Here is a 21,972-nt window from a genome sequence, read left to right as displayed (position 1 = left end):
AATCACTAATCAGCTAACAAGCGGATGCCACCCGCTGCTAGTGTGCCTCCGTTCGCACGTAATCTAGTTCTTTGACAGAACACGTCTAGAGACATGACAAGAAAAACTCATGCAGAGTGACAATTTTTCCTACTCGGAAGCACAGATAGCCATATCCTTTCTGACAATAACACCGGCGGAATAAACCAAAACCAGTATTTTTAAAGGGCATGTGTTTTAGCTGCTTGTTAAAGAGGACACCCAGCAGGATTCCACGGAGGATAGCTAAGGGCTACGGTTCCACAGGGAACGGTTTGTCATCAGAGGCTATTTCCTGTGCTTCACTTCATTTCGGCAAATGTAGTCTTCCTGCATGGCGAGAAGAGCCTGCAGCAGTGCTCTTCTGTTTATTTCCAAGGCCCTTCAGGGAAATTGGTGTCCAGTCTCATTCAGGTGGGCTGAAGTTCAGTTTTATGTAAGACTATTTTTCTTTTCATTCTTTTTCTTTTTTTTTTAACAAAGTGCACATTGACCTTTCAGTGTGCGGCTACCCTGGGAGAGGAAAGAATGCAAGCCTCTCTGCTGGGAGACAATGGAGAGACCTACCACTGGAAAGCACAGAAGCCGCCGGTGAAAAGCTCTGCATGTCTCTGCGAGTGCGAATGCAATTCATGTGCTGCACTGCATTCGTATTCAACCTTTGTTTTTCCATCATGAGCCGTGTTACAGCGGTTATCCGTCGCAAAGCGCCGATACATTGTGTTCACACAAATTTCTTATCGCCATCGATCATTTTTATAAAAAGAGCATTTATTTAAAAGTTTTTGCTTCTTAGATTGAAGCACATAATAAAGCAACAGTACAATGTTCATAAAATATAAGTGTGATGCTGTAATATTTTCCTTACATGTTGAAATACTGATATTTGTATGTATACTAAAATAAGAACTTTTAAAATTGTACAAATAGTTACCATAAAATCGACATAGAAATTAGCCATTTCTCACTGCGACAAGACAGACTGCTATTTTCTCACCAAGGAGAATAACATAAGCCATTAAAGAGAATGAGAAATGAAGAAAACTGAAAAAAGTATAGTCATAATGATATCATCATAATGAAACAAAAAAAAGAGAGAGAAAAATTTACATAAACTGATCGGTGTAAGATTGATCCTCAAGAGACATATTGTACTGTACATACGTTATAAGGACTTTAGCTTGCTTTAGGATATAGCTTTCAAGTTACAAAAAATGCACTGCGTTGCAAGAGTGTCCATTATTTAAGGCGATTTTTGAGCTCACAGGTCTTTCTTTGTGATTGTTCGTAGATGGAACTGGGCTGAAGGGTTTTTTTTTTTTCTTTACTTTTTTTTTCTTTTATTCTAGATGACAGAAACACACTGAGTCTATTTTTGCTGGATCCATCTGCTTCCAAATATATTCATAATATATATATATATAAAAAACTAAAAAAAAAACTAAACAAAACAAGAGGACCTGTTTGGACAATATCTCCAAAGACAATATGGAGGCGCTACAGAAGTTACAGAAGTCTTAATTTGCTGACGTTCACTCCAGATTACTTAATAAGGCAACTGTTTTTGTTTTTATTTCTTCGTGAGCTCATTCACAGTATCAGCAAATCCATGTCTCTCTGTGATCCACATCCATAACCTCAAACCTGTAGGAACCTACAAACATCAAAAGTGAAACGTAACGTTCTTCAGTTCTTAAACAACATTGTCACATATTTCTTCATTTCATACACACAACAGAGACACGTCCACCACAGATGTGTCTGTGTGTCTTTATCTTTTTTTTTTGTTGTTTTATTTTGTTTTTGTAAAATTTTTATTTCTACCCTTCTGGCTCCCCCATAGCACATTGTGATCGTACCTATGACACTCCCAACATCTAGTATACTGTGCGTATACTTACAAACAACCTAGAGTTTACTATAAAGTGAAAAACTCATGGAATACTTATAGTAAACTTCACAAAACACACAATTAGTGGAGGAGGGCCGGGTGGGAGGAGATGAAAAGGGACCTATTTGAGCGAACGTTAAGAGTTGTCATCAGCGGAGTCTTTGGTGCCGTAAAGATCGGCAAGTTTCTTGAAGCGCGGCCCCCAGCTTTGGAGGTAGTCGTAGTCCAGGTCTGAATCTGTGGTCACCGACTCCAAGGAACTGAGAGAGCCGGCGATAGAGCCTCTACCTTCATAACCGTAGATCTGAATGGAGTCATACGGGGGCGCTGTGGGGTCATTGTCTGCGTCAGAAATCCGCGTTTTGATGAAATCATCCACGTCTACGCTGTTGCCAATGGGCCTCAGGCCGGGGCGCATGGGATACTGCAGCTCGGGCTTGATGTCCTTACGGGGCAGGAAGCCGTTGGCACCGTCTGGGTTCTGTAAGGTAGCAATGTCAAACGCCTCGGTGTCCTCCTCGCCACCTCCCTCATCATCATAGGTGATGATGTTCTCCCGAATGTCTTCCTCCTCAAATACGATCAAAGGCTCCTTTTTCTGGCGCCGCAGGGCCACGAACAGCACCACGATCGCTGCAGACATGCAAACAAATGTCAAGCCAATGCTAATAGCATCTCTCACTTACGCTGGAATCGCTACGATGCTTCTGTATATAAGTAATCACATCAGAAACTTTTTTCTCAAATGTAGTTGCTGGAAAGATTTGACTCTGAAGATGAAGTGTTCCCATTAAATGCAATGTTTTAATACTGCTCTTTGATAAGCGCACATAACTTGAGTTAGCTAGTATGTTTTAAGAAATGATGAACTGTAATATTACAGCTCTTGAATATAACTTGACATTCTTTACACATTAGAATAAATACAAAATCCCTCCTAAGATTACTAACTTTAAGTGTTTTTTCCCCTTTATTTGAAGAGCTCTTTTCCAAAACGCTATAAATCCATTTTAATAGTTTTCATGAAAATTAAATTTTTTACCTAGACCCATACATTTTGTTAATATTCAATTTATCCTGTCAAAATGGTCTGTTGGCTCAGTCTGAACATGTTAAACAATGATTGTTAAATGAAACAACAATATTGTCGATTATAAATTCAAAGTTTATTTATTTATTTTTTTTTAATCCATCCTTTTTTTCATAAAAATGTTGGTTTATGTCTTTTTAAAAAAAGGTCGTCCGGTGACAGCTTCTCGGCCTGACAGAAACCGGTCGCAATTAATGCGCCACCTGAGTGACGAACCTTCTTTTTTTTTTTTCTTTGTCCAGTCGGCGTTTTCTACCCCCAGGTGTAGGTCTCACTGGCTCATCCAGACCATCAAAAGTGTTATTAGAGTTTAAAGCACTCATTTTGAAGACTGAGCACAAACAAACACTTCAAAGTGTCGCCATGTTGGATTGCATCGAACAAATTCTAATTGGTCGAGAGGACATATCGCATTTAGGCTAAAAACAGGTTCGGCGCTTATAGCGGTTTAGAATGGAACTGCATCTTGCAGTACATTTTAAACAAAGAAATATAGCGATTTGGCATGAAACACTGATGGAGCAGTGAATAGGTCCAGTACACAGCAAAATGGCATGACAAACTCTTTTTTTTTTATTTGGGGTTTATCACGTTTTGGAAAAGAGCTCTTCATTTCTTTCTCTATTCCTTTATGGCTATATATATATATATTTTTTTTTTTTGTATTTGTATTTTTTTTTTCAACAGGTGTATTTGTATTTGTACTTCAACAAGTGACAACTTAAGTTTGCCTTACAATTACTCTGAAACATTCGTCTCTCTGACAATTTCAAATATTACTTAAGTAAACAATCATCTTTACAACGTACTTAGGCTCAGAATGCTTTAGGAAAACAATTCCTTAATCAGTTTATAGAGGCAAGCAAAGTAAATAAATGATGTTCTCTGTAAACTATCTGTTGTATAAATACTTTACACTTCTGTAGTTGTATGAGTGTAAAATAATTCCATTGTGTTTTGGGGTAAAATGCAAATATTGACATGCATCAGGTCTCTATAAGATGTTTAAACCAACCAAGCTAGACCTCTATTATTTCCACGTGGTTGCTTCGCTTGTGTATTCATATACAAATATAATTAGGCTTACCCAGTAGAATAACAATACAGGCCAAGATGGCAATCAGAGCTCCAGTGCTGAGCCCTGCTGACAGGATGAAAGGTTCCACATTGCAAGAGAGGATGGTGTCTTTGCTGTCGCAGCTGCACACACGGATTATAAGAGTATTGGTGCTGCTCATCGGGGGTACGCCGTTGTCATTGATCTCGATGGGAAGGTGATACACATCCTGGGACATTCTGCTGAAGCCCTTCCGGATCACAAATATGCTAGCAGTGCTATCTGTGAAAGCAACAGAGGAACATTGATGGAATGTTTACTTCAGCTGATGAGGAGGTTACAGGATTTTAGTAAAACAACAACAGAGTTGTAAATGCGCTGAATAGAATTACAGGAAAGTTCTCCGTTCCCTGGAGTTTAGGTGCATGAGAACTACCCACAGCCACCGGTGAGAGTCAATGAGGTGTGAATCCTCCAATATTAAATTCATGTTTAATATTGAGAACATTTATCAGCTTTTGGAAGTGTAATCAAAGTTAGAGCGGAGGGAGCGGTATTGGTTTTATTTGCAACTGGGAGGGATGGATCAGTGCCAGCGCATTTCCCTGACTCAGTGCAAGGTCACGCTCAAGGCATAGATGGAGTGAGTTCATTTAGGGGCCTGGGGTTTAGTCATTTTCACTCCCTCTGGCACCACTTTCTTCAACCTTCAGTGGCTCTGTCAGGGAAGGCCACTAATGATATGGCTACAACGCTCATATAGCATGACGCCGTGGACAGGCTCGATCAATCTAATGTTATCCATTATAATTCTATATCATATTCTGTCAGTGAGATTACCATGGGCTATGTGAAGTATCAATTTGCAACATTTGAACTCGAGAGAGCTCCTCTGGGTCCTTGTTTACGATGTTGTGCTTTTGGGCCACCTTTATTGGCAAATGCTGTACACTGAGAACTCTCATGGAAGCCTTCATTGTGCCAGGAAGGGAGCATGAATGTGTTGATCATGTACGCATGATGTGTGACAAAAATATTGAGTCTGATATTATAAACACTTTTTTTTTCTTTACACTGTCAAAGTGAAACCAAATCAAATTCTTCATAAATCATTATCTGGAAAATATTCTATGGAAGACTTTTTCTGCCACTGAATATTAAAAAAAAAAGGTAATTGTGACTGTTTATCTCACAATTCTGACTTTATAACAACCGAGTAGGCACAGGACATCAATATAATGTCAGGTTGACGTTGGACACGACATCGGACTGAAGTTGCATTTTGGTTGAGAATGAAAATCGGGTTGACGTCAGTATTTGATGCCAATTTGATGTTGACTTGAGCTGACATTGAATTTTGGTCACCTGACGTCAAGACCGATGTAACCAAATATAAACGTCTTATGATGTCGTGTGCCTGCTGGAAGCAATTGCGACTTTACATCCGCTGACTTTAGAACTTGCAATTGCAAGTTTATATCAAGCAATTCTGAGTAAAAAGTCAGAAATGCGAGATAAAGTCGCAATTAGCTTGTTTTATTTGTTTTTTTTTTATTCAGCAGAAATCGACTTCCATAATATTCAAATAATGTGTTTAAAAATTATGGAATAAGTTATTTTAAACTTTCAATTAAAAAATAATACATGTAAGAACGTGTTTTGACTTTTTTTAAAAACATAAAAAAACAAACTTGCAGACCCTAACTTCATGGCTCTAAACGGCAGATATTTACAAAAAATTGCAATTGCTGGATGATGATTAATTCCCTCATTTAAATGCAGTTGGCATTCTCAAAACCTTGCAGATCAAAACCAGATCTGATGCATTTTTACTTTTTCATTATTACTAAACAGATAATATTCTATACACTTAATATTTAGAGTTCATGCACATTTATAATCAGCAGGCCTTCATTACGTCCGTCTGATAAGAAGAGCAATGTCAGAGCCTCTGTGCAGAGAGTGAAGCATAATGGAGCTTCAGATAAATGGGTGGGCAAAGCTGTTGAAAACTGTATCCATTTGAAAGGCTCCGGATCCTGATAAAACCAGTCAATCTGAGTAGCCTAATCTGTCTCCCTAATATTGTTGGCTTTTGAAATGGCCTGCTAAAAAGTGCTCATCTCCTTTCTCATTAAAGCAGACAGAATGGGAAAGACAGTCATTTCTCTCTCTCTTTCACTCCCTCAACTTCTCGGTTCACATCGGTTCGCTTTATTAACCAAGTAAAAAGCCTAAACAGATCTGTGATTGTAAACATTCACCCTTTAAAAACAATTAATGCATATTTCGCTCACTCAGGCAATGAATATGTGGAGTTACTGGAATCAGCTATTGGATTTCATGATATTTCCAATCTATTGGTGGTCAACGAGAAATATAGCCCAATCAGAAATTAGCCAATGGAACAGAGCAGCTCAGTCAATGACGTCAATTTGTAGGCCAACCTGGAAGGCTATTTCGCTAAGGAGTCCCTTGAGATGTTCAGAAAAGCAAAGGTTTTCGATTTTTGAGTAAAATGAGGTCTGTGGCAAAATACAGTTAAATTACAATGAGCTACAGTTTGATTCTATAAGCACAGCAGCTTCCACTGTTTTTAGAGTGTAATTTTTGTAAACAAAATCGGAAAATCTGAAGTAATTCTAAAAAACGACTGGAAATATCAAATCCGATGTATTAAAAATTCTAAATCTCTTCCAGTTATGACTCGAAATTCAACAGCTCTACAGGTGGAAACTAGTTTAGTTTGTTAGCATATGTTAGACTACTAGCATTATCATATCATAGAAGTCATACTGAGCAATCTAAAATAACACCAAAGCTCCTTGAAAGCAAAGTAAACACGATTTACAGTTTCGTTGAAGCATACATAATTCATCTTGTAATCTACCAAGAGCCACCACATAATGAGTTCATATAAAAACAGCAAATTCCCCTCAAACTGAGCACCGCCCAGTCACGACGACACTCCTCGGAGAGGCTCCTCAACTGGCTCTAACTTGAGGCTTCTTGTTTCCCAGCGACTGACTGACTCTCAAATTACAGTAGGTGGGGCTCTCATATATGTTCTTCAGACCTGTGTCTACCTGTTTGAGGAAAGACTATTAGACTAAAGTATGGTGGTGAAGGTTTTCTGGGCACACCAAGCAGTATGCTTGAGAAACAGATAGAAATGGGGCTGCCTACCAGCTGGGCCTCACCCACGTTTCGAATCCACAGATGGAGAAGCTCAAACGAGAGCGACGCTTCCATAATTAATAAGAGAGGAAGTTGACTTGAGTTTGCCCACCTCATCATGACCTAATTATCAACACGAGGTTGGCTGGGTGACATCGCAGACACTCACTCCTACACATGGATAAACTCATTTGGTTTGGAAAGAGACTAAAAACAAATTGTGTTTTCAATTGGCGTATTTCCTTAGGCAGTGTACTTGGCTTGAAAGAAGCAGTTATTCAGTGCAAATTATTCTGTTATGGGGTGTTTTGTGTGCCACACACCTCTGTTGTCCTTGAGGGAGAAACTGTGGTTGTTAGCGACCTCAGGGGCCAGGCTGAAGTGGAAGTGCTGGCGGTGGGCCATTTCATCCTTATCTGTAGCACTAACTGTTTCAATGAGCTGTGGAGCAGAGGGTTCAAATCAGGTCAAGTTAAATTGGTTAAAATCACCAGGGCATGCCTTTAAATAAATGTATGCCTATTTTATCTCTCTTTCTTTTTTTCTCTGTCACTCATTCAAACTTGCAACTGGCCGACAAAAAAAGCGAACAGTGAATTGATTAAATTTAGACATGAATATAATCTTTTATAGTGTTCATTTAAAAGTTTTGATAGAAGTTGTGACCTCTTTTAGGAATTAGCTAATTCATTAACCGTTTCCTGTACCTATTTAAAAGAAGTCATACATTTCACAGATACAGGGATCAAATAAGAGACATTAAGTTATCTAAGCCAACATTTCACCACTAATCTATCTATCTATCTATCTATCTATCTATCTATCTATCTATCTATCTATCTATCTATCTATTTAACATTATCTGGCAACACTTTACAGATTATTCACTAATGTTTTAAAATTTGGAGTCAATACAGTATACATATATATTTTTATGCTTTTAAAAGCAGTCTCTTATGATCACCAAAGCTGCATTTCATTTTTTTTTTTTTTTTAGATCAAAATAGAGTAAAAAATGCAATATTCTTAAATTTGTAGTGTCACATGATCTTTCAGAAATTATTCTAATTCACAGATTAGTAACTTAGTAACTTGATGCATCCTGGCTGGATAACAGTAATTAATAAAATCTTACTGATCTCAAACTTTTGAATGGTAGTGAATGTGCATATGCATTAATAACATAAACACTCTATTAACTAATATTAATGCATCTTACTGTAAAGTGTTGCTAATTAAGTGCTGAAACATATTTAATTGGTCCTCAAATAAACAATTAGTTGATTTACCTTTCCAGGGCTGACATTCTCACAGACAAGCACTTCATTTTGTGTGGCAAACTCTGGAGCATTGTCATTCACATCTTTGACTTTGATATTGACTCGCACTTTTGCATCTTGGTGATGGCCACCTGGAACAACAACATAATTCAAAATGAGACACATTTTTAAGATTTATTCCTTAATTCAGTGTGCTGTAAAAACTTTAGTTAGCCCTTAGTGGAAGGACATGAGTGACAAGACAGATCCACAGTTGTCACACTTGAGAATGATTCACTTACATATCCTATTGAAATGATCAGGTTTAGTAAATCCCTTGATATTTTGTTTTCAGACACAAGCATCTTCCACATAACAAAAAATATATATTTTCGATGTAGTTTTCATGTTTTTAGACATTATTTTTTGATGATTGAAATTATCAAAGACAGTGGAATGAAAGGGAAAATGTATGACATAGAAACTTTGAATTTAACCAGAACAAACACTAACTGCACCTCAAGGAAATTACATGCACAAAAAAAAAAAAAATATATATATATATATATATATATATATATATATATAAAACATTTCAGGGCCAATTACACAGTGTTCTCTGAACTGAGGGTATCATTTGAAGTTTGAAGAGGTAATCTGTGGCTGTCTCCTCTGAAATCATGCAGGAGGCCTGGCGACACTACAACCACATAAGAGCAGGGTGGAGGGAGAGCTGGGGAGCTTGGTTAGGGAAAAAATGAGAAACACGCAAGGCTACTCTGTTATTTAAAAGCCCAGAAAAGCGCTGAGTGACCTACCAATCTCTGCAGCACTGACAGAGATGTTGTGCCAAGTCTGTGCTTCCCGATCTAAAGGCCTTGTGGTCTTAATAATGCCGTCCTCAGTATTAATGGTGAAAAACTCTTCCAAGTCTGTGTAGCGTGGAATCATATATCTGGGATGAAAGAGAAAAAAAAATATATATAAACTTTGGGGGGGGGGTGCTTTGTTTGCTTTTAAACAAAGCACTGATCATACTGCTGTACTGACAAAAACAGCCAAAGCAAAAGTAATCTGATTCTTTTTACAGGAAGTGGTTGCTACCTGATTGGGTTGTTCATGATGTCGGTGTCTTTGGCATGCACACGGCCGACCAGAGTGCCTGCTGGGGCGTTTTCCTCCACCTCAAAGTTGTAGCTGGGAGCCATGAAGGTCGGGGGCTCGTCTGCATCTTCTACTGATATTTTCACAATGGTAGTATCTTTGTATGGACCCCAGGCAGCGAAACGTGGATCCACATGTGGGTTGGAAGCTTCTACCTTTAGTGTGTATGATCGCTTGGTCTCAAAGTCCACAGGCTGAAAACAAGAGGTCAGGATACAATTTAGTTATTCACTTTGATGGAAGCTGTCAATAGAGAAAAAAAAAAGTTTTTTTTTTTTTTTCAGGAATCACTCTACATGTTCGAATATGAAAATGACCCCTGTGTCAATTGATTCTGGACTACATGGAGAACCGAAGGTGAATTAAAAGATAAATGAGTCTGAGCAATAAAATAACCATTAATAGATTACCAATAAATCAAGTGGAATGAAATAGGAAAAGAAAACACTAGAATATAGCTAACCAGAAAAAAAAAAAAAAAAAAAAAGAAATAAAAGGAAAAGTTTAAAAGAAGCAGACTAGAGGGCACTGTTGTTATACATTTGGAAAGGAGACTTAATCCACAAAGAAGCTTGAATGAGAAAGCATTCGAATATCAAGGCTCTTGCAGATGTCTTTCAGTCACAGATTGCACTTTTTTACAATTCTCAAATGGCACAATTCTAATGCAATTTAGGTTCAAGCATATGAAACAAGATTGAAAAAAAAAAAAAAAACACGTTCAAAAGCAGCCAGTCATTTGGTCCGCTCGTGTCCTCCTACATCGCCAGTTTTCACACGTCCTCTTGTTTTCTGATTAGCCTGTCTCACCCGTCACACCTCTCGGTCACAAATTACCAAGTGAGAATTACACATAAAGGGTACATATCAACTCAAACACACACTCACACGTACACATGCCGGCTAGCTGTGTGTTGATTGGATGAAAGTTGTTTTTCTTGCTTCCTCATTCTCTTCTCTCGCATTTTCTTTTCTTTGGATCTCTTTAATGGAGCTGCCAACGCTGGAAACAAGTATGACCCAGTTCTTTCCTCCAACAGGTTGGAAGCTAGTCTCTGTTTATCCTGACAACAGCAGTTCCCCCTCTTTCTCTTTTTCCCCTACTACAATCCTTTATTTGGCACCTAATAATTCCCGTCTGAACCTAATCAGGAGCAGATAATATTCACAATAATGCTACGTCTCCTCTTAATATTCAGCCTGCGTCGCCTGCCCGCAGTTGAAACAGAATACTTGATTAAAACCCTGGCAATTCCGTCAGTAATTTCGACTTTAATTTTCAACATGCTTTGAAGAGCAAAAGGTGATGATTTCCCAAGAGGTGTATCAGCGAGGCATTGTGTTATTGAGTGAAGCAGCATTGCATCAAGCTGATTGTTGTTGGCATGCTGTATTGTCTGTTCTCTCACCCTTCTGCGTGATTCATTCCCTCCTTATACCCTTCTCGGCAATCTGAAAAAGCACTGCTGTGGCCATGACGTTTAAAAAAACAAAACAAAAGCGAGGCTGACAAAATCCCCCTCCAATTGTTCCTGCACCATACAAACCTCCTTTACACAAACAACATTCACAATATGCTGACGCTTCGCCGGATTACACAGCTTAAACAGCAATAATTCTTGACTGCATACGCTTTCCTTTCTTCAATATGCTTCCCTTTCTAATGATCATTTCGTGGATGATCACTAGTGATCTTGTGGGGGTGAGATCACCAGCAGGTGGCAGTGTTAAGGCTGCAGGCTGGGTCTCTTTGGCTCTCAGGCTAAAGCTGGTTAGTGGCTAGCATGCTTCTCGGGGCGATGTGAGATTTCTCTTGGCCACGGGAGGTGGGGGTACGGACAGGCGGCAGCCTAACCCGAGTGGCTGTGTAATTGTCTGTATAATCCAGGGCCTTAGAGCAGGGGAGGAATAACCCGGGCAGCACGGCCCAGATGAGCTTCCCTCACACGGATGGAGAGAAGCAGCCATGAAAGTCAATGCTCATCTCTGACAAAATAGGGAAGGGATGGGCAATGTCATTGCAATTACAGAATGAAAATTGTGAAAAATCACTTCCCAGTTTCCCAGCAGTCCTGCACTTGCGCTCACAACCTTGCATATTTGAGCGTCAATGCAAATAGGAAAACAAATGAAAAAAAAAACAAATAAGCTAAATGCAAATGATTCCTCAAGGAATGGACAGAAATTTATAGTAATGCTACCTGACAAAGAACACCACTCCCTTTCTCGCGTGCACACTTGCTTCCATTTACATTCACACTTACGTAACTAGATGCTGCATTTACACATACTTCTTTGGTGCTCTCACACACTTCACCTTCTTTAGTTTGACGACTGCCTCCTGGGTCTCTGAGTCCTTGGTGATCTCGAAGAGGTTCATGCCGTCTCCCTCCAAGATGCGATAATCCACCAGTCCATTCTCTGCCAGATCGGGATCTCTGGCCTTCAATCGACCCACCTCCTCACCAGGAACCTTGTCCTCCGAGACCGCCATGGCGTAAACACCTGTGAAGAAAGAGAGTGAGTCCTGGGAGCTCTCAGAAAGGGGTGGGGGGTGGTAGGAGGTTATATGGTTTATAATATCTCTGAGTCACAGGCAAGACAAATCATGATCACACTGCCCACTCGGGAATGGAGAGCAGGTTCTCTGCATGATACCGGTGCTACCTTCAGCTAGCTGCCTGGCACCTGTGAGCTCTTAGCTGGTGAGAACAGGAGTGCATGTGTGAAATTTATATGTGCGTGCTCGAGTGAGCCTGTACGTGTATGTGGGTGGGTGTATGAAGACTATAACAGACACCTGCCTGAGGCTGGAGCTCGCAGAAGGACCATATGGCTCCACTCCCTGTCTGCTGAGAGCCAAAGGCTTCAACTGCATTTATAAAAATAACTCCCACATGGGGAGGAAGTCCTCGCTAAGAAAGGCCAGGGCGTGCAAAGAGGTCTGCTTTTTCAATCAGACCCTCGACAGAACCAAAAAAAAAAGTGTTTTTTTTGTTTTTTTTGGGAGCTAAGTTTGCAGCGAGTCATGTGTCAAAGTCTGTTTCAGATAGGGCAAACAACTCTGGGAATCAATATCGAACCTAAAAGAGACAGCCCACTGCTCAAACTGCATTTTTCGGAGTGAGCAGAACCACATTAAATATCTGAAGCTCAGATTCTCACCTGTGCTCTGAGCTAAAGTGCTGTCCACATTAAAAAATCTATCTTCCTCCTGAAATGTTCCATCATGCAGTCGGCTCAAAACTATCGGTGAGGTAGATTTAAGGATCTGCTGGCCTAAGCTACTCATTGTGGGCAATAACCTTGCAATGTACAGTTTATTTTGGTCCATGAATAACGGTTTCTACCAGCACCAAAAACAGGGCTTGTGTAGGAGCTGGAGCACTGGGACCATGCTGCATTCCGCTTAAGTCAGGGAAAAGCTTGAAGGCCCTTTGCTACCGAGCCCGAGGCTCAGAGCGCACAAAAAAGCAAAAGCTCGGAGGAGATTTATAGGGCCGATTTCTGGAACAAAAGACAGATAAAATCTATGTGCTTAGTGTGCAGTTTAATGTCACATCGGCAACACACAAGCACTAGCTCACACTAGCCCGTTCCTGTTCTATTCTGTATACGCAAACACGGTAAATATTTCATCCAGCCTTTCACGCTCGAGAGACTTGATGTCATCGTGCTCGTGCTGAACGTTTAAAGAACATTTGAATAATTAAGTTGTGATATTTTCATGTTAACATCTGTAGCTCATATTAGCAGATTCTGACTTTGTCCCTGAGGGCTTGTCAATGTTAATATGTGGTTTGAGGATTGAAGTGTGGAGAAGAAAGAGCTGTACACTGGCTAAAAGCAAACTCTCCTCCCTTGGCGCATGCATAGCAGAGGTCAGAGTAATGTTGTGTGTAGCCAGCCAAAGAGCAAGGCATGGTCATAGTGACAATAATAAAATCTGACAAGGATATAGGAGGACAAAAAATGATGGATGGAAGAGAGATGGAGATAGGAAAAGAGAGAAAGACAGGGAAAGAGGGAACATTCACAGCTGGAAGAATACATTTTCTCACCCTGAGCGAACTTCGGAGGGTTGTCATTGACATCAGTCAGGGTGATTTTAACCTGAGTGGTCCCTGACAGACCGCCCATGTGTCCACCCATGTCCTTGGCCTGGATAACGACATCGTATTCCTGCCTGGCCTCCCTGTCCATGTTGGGAAGAGCTGTGCGAATGATTCCTATAGACACACATAAACACAATATGAAGTAAGATGCACCCCAGACCATGCATTTATGACCATCCATTCATTGATTGATTTATTGTATGTTTCATTAACATTCATGAGATGTATTCCATCTAACCAGTTGGAATGGATTTTTGCAGTAACAAATAGTGCTATTTTGAAGTGAAAACCCTTTAAGTTAGATGCCCCCCTCAGAACTGGGGCAGAAAGCCCCACAATTTAATATTTCAGTGAATTAGATGCGCATTTGTGTTGCTCATTAAACCTATAGGCTAATTCATGGAATCATTTAAATGAAAATGTATAAATCATTGTTATTACAACAATCTGTTCAATTAAAAGTTAAATTCAGTTGCATGATTATATTGTGATTTGATCTGACTGTCATTTATTCATTCAACCAATCTGTCAAAATGCTTACTTTGCATGGAATAAGTGATCTTATTAAAAAATATAATATAATATATATATATATATATGTATGTATGTATGTATAATAGAAGATATAGTTTACACATCTTTTGTGAACCAAATTAGCAAATGTGTTTTCCTTAATGTACTTGATGATCGTCAAGTTACATTAAATGCATACTGTTCTTAAGGGGGCATCTTGTACCCTCTTCTACATCTCCTACCGTGTGCACGTCATACACAGGCAGTTTTTATCCAGTAGGGCAACTGATCTCGGTCTTACACTTCAGGATAGTGCTGTAGAATAAAATTCTAGCTTTCAACTGACACTTTTGCTCTTCCAGTCATCTTTCAGACCAGAAAAATATGTGGCTATTTTGCTCATTCTTGTGGTTCTTGAAGCATTTAACACAAATGCGCTATGAATAGTCGCATGATGGTTTTGTTAGTACCACACAGATGAGCAGCACGGAACAGGATCGAGCAAAACATCCAGCTTTAGTTTATTAGCAGCATCTGCTCCATCTCCTCTGACTGCTGTAGGGGTTTCCACTGCCACTGGGACACTGTAGGGCTAATGTGACCACGGGTTAATTTAGCTCAGAGAACGCAAGGTGCTCTCGCGAAGCGTGAAAGGACTACCCTCTTCATTCCCAATCCTCATACTCTGGTAATTGAATTGAAGCCAAACATGACTTGAAATTGCACATGATGCATAATTGAATGCATGGCTGGCTCCACAGAACTAACACCAAACAAGTGAAAATATCATTACTGATGACTGTACCTGTTTGTGGCTCCACAGAAAAGTAAGGCTGGCCCTGCAGGATGCTGTAGACCAGCCTGGCGCTGTTGCCGTATGTGGGGTCATCGGCGTCTGTAGCTGTGACCTTTATCACTGAAGTACCTGAAGAGACAGCCATGATAGAGATCGCTTTTCGATATTGCACATATCTCACAGTCTAAGATACACCTCCCATCGACATTCAAAACAAAGATAAGAGAGAGAACAGCAACCTGGCTATTTCTCAGGTTATAAAGTTGATCTTGAATAACTTTTCTTAAAGGCAACAAGAGTATTTCAGAGTCTAAAGCTAGATGATACAAACCGTTGCCTCGGGTTTGTGCATGCAATGTTTTGCCTTCAGCCGGACTAATTTCCATGAAATCTGATTCTGTTTACACACTAAAATCAATTTACCCAGCATGTTTACCAACTTGTCTAAAAGTATAAGGAATTGACCTGGACAAAACTAGCCTTTCGAGGTTCCCAGTAGTATTATGTGAGCTGTGAACGGGGGGGTATCGGGGTAACAGATCGTTACCCCATGACAGAAGAGCATTACTGATGATGTATTGCATAGTGAAAATGCAGTAAACACAAACACATGCACACAAACAGATGCAAGCACACACGCACACACACACACACACACACACAGACAAGTCAGCAGTCGCAAAACAACAGTTGCAACAAGAGTAGCGACTCACTTTCTGAGAGTCAGATTTCAGCTCTTTTGAATAATGCATGAGGAACAAGCTGTCAGGCGTGGGCTCATAGAGAAAGAGAAGAAGCTGACAAATATGCTTTTCCAGAGGCTCGCACTCACCAACATTGGACATCTCAGCCACTCGCGCATAGTAAGGGCCATGAAGGAACTCTGGTGGATTGTCGTTGATGTCCTGCACCTTGACAATGAACTCTGAGGGAGGCTCTAGGGGTTTGTTGGTGTCTCGAGCCACAGCTTGGGCAGTCAGGGTGTACTGGGCCTGTTCTTCTCTGTCCAGTGTCTTTGTGGCGTGAATGTTGCCCGTTTTGTCATCAATGACAAAAATAGTGCCTGCTCCCTCCCCTGAAAGGATGTATTTAATGTTTCCATCTCCTGAATCTACATCCGAATGAAGCTGGAAGAAGAGAAAGAGCATGTGAGTGAGAGGTTTCCATCAACAACGAGCAGGTCAAACAAGAACGCTGACTCAAAGTAGAAAGCTTCTTGGCTGGTCTTCAGCGATCCATGATAGTATCTTCTCTAGAGTATCACATTAACACACTCATATCTTACAGTAATATCCACCCTGATGGCCAGCTGCACTGACAGTGAATTCAGCAGGGAAACATTCCTCTCCTAAATGCGAGTCTACATTACTCTCGAGCGAACTTCATCGTTTTATATTAAAATGCGACCGAACCTCATTTTCCTAATGTATGACTGTTTATATGTTGCAAGCAAAGTGTATAGAGCTGATGCGAATCAAGGGATGTTGATTATGCTGGTTAAAATGAAATTAAACTCCTGACACAGAATATCCCCACTCAATAAGTCTAAACCTCCACTTGGGTTCAGGTGGGAATTTAAAGGCCAACATACTGCAGGTTCGCCATGTAACTATCCAGCAGGCCCATAAATCGTCCATTTCCCCTATGCAAGAACCATAGGGGACTGCACCGTTATTAAAAAGGAAATCCAATTTATAACCTTTAATCAAGTGGGCCACTGATTGCTTTTGTGGAACAAATGGAGGATATTGCAAGGACTCTGTCTGTAATAAGAACCCCGATGACTTTCATTCACAGTATAACCTTAAGAGAAAAAATAGAAGGGGGGGGGAGATGGAGAACGGATGTAGAGAAACAGACGTAGAAGTTCCTTGTTTCTACTTACCCGACCTACTAAGACGGGATCTGGGCCTGTGTACTCCTCAATGACAAAGAACTGGTTCCAGACCCAACCTCGTTTGGAGCGGTGAAGCACCTGGCCCTCTTTGCCTCTCTCCCTGTGTCTGTGCAAAGAGAGATGGCGGCGGTGGCTGTGCTCCCGTGGCCCTGAGCCCCTGTGTGTCGTTGCCGCTGTAGCGCTCCATAGTGCGGCCCCCAAACACAAGAAGAACACCTGCAGTCTCAGTCCCTCCCACATCCTGCCCACACTGTCCACTTCCTCTGGGCCTTCCTGTTCACACCCCTCCTGTGGGTATCAAGGTCCAGAGAGAATTCTTGAAATGGTGTCCGCTGTATGGTGTGGTCTCTAAAGGGGTTGAGGGGGACAGGAGGAGACCTCACTGGATTTGGCTTCTGAGATTCATCACAAAGTCATACTTTTCCACTCTTTCTTCCTCTCTGATTCTGAGAAAAAAACACATGAGGAAATGTAAGTAAGGTAAAAAGGTCTAAATTGTCGGCATAAAACCTGTAAATACACAGGATAATAGTTTTATGATAATAACATATTTAATAACACTTTGACACAAAAAATATTCTGCACTATTACTAGATTACTAATCAAATGAGAACATTTGTGGCATTGATCATGTGAAAAAAAATCTTTGTAAATGTCAGATATTCTTGTTTCCGCTGAAGCACAAGATGTTCTTTGGCTCAAATCATGCTGGAGAACATGATCATCAGGTTTTACAAACACACCTGGGGAGTTCATGCAGCTTGAGTGCTGCTCTCATTAAAGCAAAAGGGGACAAACCAAACACAGATACATTTTGAAATTCATGTTAGTATTTCAATTCAACTTCTAGTTTAATTGGTATGCTTATATAATTTGTAATGAAAACAATTCATTAAATTAGAAAAATGGTGCTCTAAATCTTGGACCCCACTGTATATAAAAATTGGCTATACAACGTGGCTTTTGTCAGACCACACTGGAGTCGAGTTAAATTGACTGTGCTGAAATGTATTAATTCATTTTGTAACAGTGTACCCTGAATTAATTAAGCATCAGAGGTTGTAAGCCCATTTGCGCCTATTCAATTAGACATTACACAGTCAGCGGTCTTCCAGCAAACCATTGTTATGGTAAGCTATTCTCTATGTTGCAGGATATAAACCACAAGGTCTATAGGTCTCATAGCTGTTTATTTGAAAATGTAATGAAAAAAAAAAAAAGTTTCTATTCACTTCCAGAAGATCAGAAACAGAATAAAGAGCAGAAAATGAAGAGAGAAAAAAAAAATACATAAACTCCTTCTCTATAATTCAAAGGCTTGGGGTCAGCATGATTTTTTTAAAGGAAATTAGTACTTTTATTAAGCAAGGATGCTTTAAATTGATCACATGACATTAAATACAATTATAATGTCAAACATATTAAGCAGCACTATTTTCAAAATTGATAATAAGAACCGTTTCTTGAGTATCAGATTACTGGAGTAATGGCTGCATAAATTTCAGCTTTGCCATAACAGACATAAATTCAATTTTAAAATAAATAATCATAAACACATTTAATATTAATATCTCATAAAATTCCTAATATCAACGTCACACAAGACCTGTTCTCTCACAGCTGTCAATGCCATCATTTTCCAGATCTTGTGTAAACACTTGTCATGTTACACATCCCATAATTAACCACTTGAGGTGTTGGGTGAAATCCTATAAAGTCCGTTCATCGCTCTCTGTCTGGGTGTAGGCGGATGTGGTACGGGAGAGCGGCCCGCCGGGTATTTTCTCATCCACTGAGCCGCTAACAACCTTCAGCTCTGACAACAACAGCCACGTTAGGCCGCTGCACCCACACACACGCAGCGCCATCCTTACCCTAATCATGGTAAGTCAAATCCTCACTTCACACACATTCAGAGGAGGGGTTTGTGAGAGTGCGAAAGGCACAAGACGGGTGGATAACTAAACCTAAACCTAACCAATTGCCAGTCTGCAAAGAAAAGCCCATAAATATTTCCCAAATAAAGTGCATCCAGTGGAGAACTAGGAAAGTGGGTGCCTTAACTCAGGCAGATCTCTGTACTGTCAGGCCCTGATTACATTATATTGCTTCACGCTCATCTCAGTCTTGGCTGTAAATTGGTATTGGCGCTAGAGAAAGAAGACATTCTATCCCCTCCTTTCATTATTGACCGGTCACCAAAATGTCAGGATGCACTGCTACTTGAAGTGATTTTACAGCCTCTAAAGTCTTCCTCTCAAGGGTGCTTCTTGCAAGCACTAGGAATCCAGAGCATTTACACCAATCAAAGTAAGATTTTTATTTATTTATTTATTATTAAAGAAGTATCTCATGCTCACCAAGGATGCATTTATTTGATCAAAAATACAGTAAAACAGCAATATTGTAAAATATTTTTACAAATTAAAATAACTGTTTTCTATTTTATTATATTTAAAAAAAGTACCCTAATTTGAAGTTGATATGTGCATGACTGAATACTGTATTCAGAAACACTTTGATAATTGTGTCCCATCTTTCTGTTAAAGTCTTATGTATCTTAATTTCAGTTAAAACTATGGTGTAACAGGTCTTCAACAGCGGGTGATTTGTGACCCCTTGGGGGTCCGTGGTGGTATTGCATGAAGTCTGCACATTACTGTTTGATCTCAAAAAAGTTTTTGTAAAAAAAAAAAAAATGAATATATGCATTATCCAAAAGCATAATATTAAGTGAACTTCAAATTAAGAGGTTAATGTTGTGCTAAATGTTCATTGTCTCTCACTCATTATTAACATTTACAAGTATATGACTTTACATTTGACAATGATTATTTTAATATCTTTGTAATGTACTTTAAGCATAATAGAGTATGTAAATACATTTATATGCCACTATATGCATGTTGTTATAGGCCGTTTTATGCAATATGTAGCAGAAGGCCCCTGTTCCATCTCTCTCTCCACCAAGGGATCTGAAAAAGGTTGAAGACCCCTCTCCTACAACCCATAGCATTCTTTTCAGAATAGTTCAGCCTTTTCTTAGTCACCGGGGGTAAATGTTCTTTGTCTCAAACACCAAACCACTTGATGATTTATAAAAACATTGAGAAATTACAGTAAATAGTCTAACCACAGAGTGAGTTATTCTGGCCCTTACTGAAACATTTGTATAACAAACCAAGTGCAGAGTCACTTTCAACGTCAACTCAACTCAACGTCTGTAAAAGTGATACCGTTATTTATCAGGCACTCTTATCAGCCAGACGTCTAAGTGTGTCTCTGCTGAGGGGATTCAAGCTCTAGCATCTTAAAACACATTTGATGGAGGAAATAAAATAGTATTTGTGTGTCTCTGGAACAAAGAAAATGCTAGCGTGTACTGTTACGACTAATGGAGGGCAAGGGAAGAAAATGCCTCAGTGTTTTGGAACCACAAATGATCACCCTGCCTCACAGCCTATAATTACTAGTTTAGTGGGATATATTCAGTGGAATATATTACACATGCCTTAAACTAAATATTGAATTCTGCACTATAAAATGCCAAGACCTTAATCATAATGCTGAGTTACGGATTCAGTTGCAACTGCGAGAGCCTTGGGATGAAATGAAGCAACTGAAAAATCTGAAAGGCACTGGAAGTGATCCTCTGGCCCAACTAGTATAAAGATATAAAACAAATAAACGGATGAACGGGTGGATGAATAGATTTCAAAATCCTTAGGAGACATGTCAAACCGGATCCAGGAGCTCTGTCATGGCCTATTGCAAGCATTCAGATGTCTGAGAAGAATCTAATTTCCTATCAAATTTTCTCACAGCGGAAGGATCGAGAAAAGGAAACGGAGAGCGATAGAGAGGAAGGGTTATGGAATGACACTTGAAATCAAACAGAAGTGAAGCTATTTCTGTGCAAGACTGAGACCTGAGTGAAAGACAGTTATTCTGTTCTTTGCACAGTATTTTCAGTTAACAGCCACTTACCCTGTTGTTTTCTGAATTTTAGCAGCTATCGCTAAACGAAAGCAGAAAATTACCGCAATTCACCTGCAAGCACACTCTGCTTCTCTGGATCTCCAACCACAAACTTAGTATCTAATGAAAAGTGGCTTGAGAGCAAACTCTAATGTGACAATAGTGTGGTCAGCTCTACTCAATTTTTCACTCATTTTTTCCCCCTCTTTCTCTCTTTTATTTATTTTTTTCTTTTACTCTCAGTAACATTCACTGTTGTAGAACTGGGCAAAAGCACACCTGGGTAAAAGTGGTGTAAAGCAATAAAGATGATTCATCTCCATATATATTTGATATACGCTACTGGCTGCTTGGATCTTAAGCTTTGCTTTCACATGAGTCTGTGAGATTGTATTTGCACACATACACATTTGATATTACACTAAAGTGCCATTTGCGCTTTGAAAATGTGCCATAGATTACCTTCCCCCCCTTTTTTTTCTGTATAGGTTTCCCCTACCAAGAGTCAGTTGTGAGGTGTTATTTTACCATTGCCAACATACATGATTGTTATTTAGCTGGCAAAGTGAAATACAGATGACCAATATGCTGTGTAGCAATTTAAGGTAAAGCAAATTTAGTAGTTCAGGTACACTAGAATATTAGCATTACATCACCTATGAATTGTAAGTTCATTGTCACCAAAACATCATCACCATTTTTACAGTGAATTTCTAGCAACCACATCTGTCTTTTTTTTTTTTTTTTTTTCAGAATATGGGTATGTAGTAATACTGTCACTCACACACTCAAACACTCTCTATTCTCTTTTCAAAAGTATATACTTGCATGGTGATTCATGTAAAACGACCCAGCAGTGCCTTTTGCTTTGCTATGCAACTCCAGTTAATGTCACTGGTTTTTGATGGTCTGTTTAAACCAAGTTACACTGTACATTTGAATATATATATCCTTTTTTTTTTTTAATATATATATATATATTTTTTTTTTTTTCAAGAGCTTCCCACGAGAGATGTC

The 21,972-nt window shown here is 39.5% G+C and overlaps 1 protein-coding gene across 1 annotated transcript in view; it reads right to left on the bottom strand.

Moving 5' to 3' along the window:
• Positions 1 to 768: 768 nt before the first annotated feature.
• cdh11 (cadherin 11, type 2, OB-cadherin (osteoblast)) overlaps positions 769 to 21,972 on the bottom strand; it is a 54,421-nt gene continuing 33,217 nt past the window's right edge. Inside the window, exons 2-12 of the mRNA XM_058780727.1 lie at positions 16,966 to 17,423; positions 15,913 to 16,207; positions 15,090 to 15,209; positions 13,718 to 13,885; positions 11,974 to 12,161; positions 9,597 to 9,850; positions 9,311 to 9,447; positions 8,523 to 8,644; positions 7,557 to 7,674; positions 4,087 to 4,338; positions 769 to 2,542 (exon numbers count right to left, since the gene is read on the bottom strand). Of these exons, the coding sequence (XP_058636710.1) occupies positions 2,046 to 2,542; positions 4,087 to 4,338; positions 7,557 to 7,674; positions 8,523 to 8,644; positions 9,311 to 9,447; positions 9,597 to 9,850; positions 11,974 to 12,161; positions 13,718 to 13,885; positions 15,090 to 15,209; positions 15,913 to 16,207; positions 16,966 to 17,217 (2,403 nt within the window). The 5' untranslated portion in view covers positions 17,218 to 17,423 and the 3' untranslated portion in view covers positions 769 to 2,045. The remainder of the gene's footprint in view (positions 2,543 to 4,086; positions 4,339 to 7,556; positions 7,675 to 8,522; positions 8,645 to 9,310; positions 9,448 to 9,596; positions 9,851 to 11,973; positions 12,162 to 13,717; positions 13,886 to 15,089; positions 15,210 to 15,912; positions 16,208 to 16,965; positions 17,424 to 21,972) is intronic.

This window comes from Onychostoma macrolepis, chromosome 07, assembly GCF_012432095.1.
Source record: "Onychostoma macrolepis isolate SWU-2019 chromosome 07, ASM1243209v1, whole genome shotgun sequence".
Classification (NCBI taxonomy): Eukaryota; Metazoa; Chordata; class Actinopteri; order Cypriniformes; family Cyprinidae; genus Onychostoma; species Onychostoma macrolepis.
The sequence above is the reverse complement of the archived record's forward strand: the minus strand, read 5'-3'. Positions and strand labels throughout refer to the sequence as shown.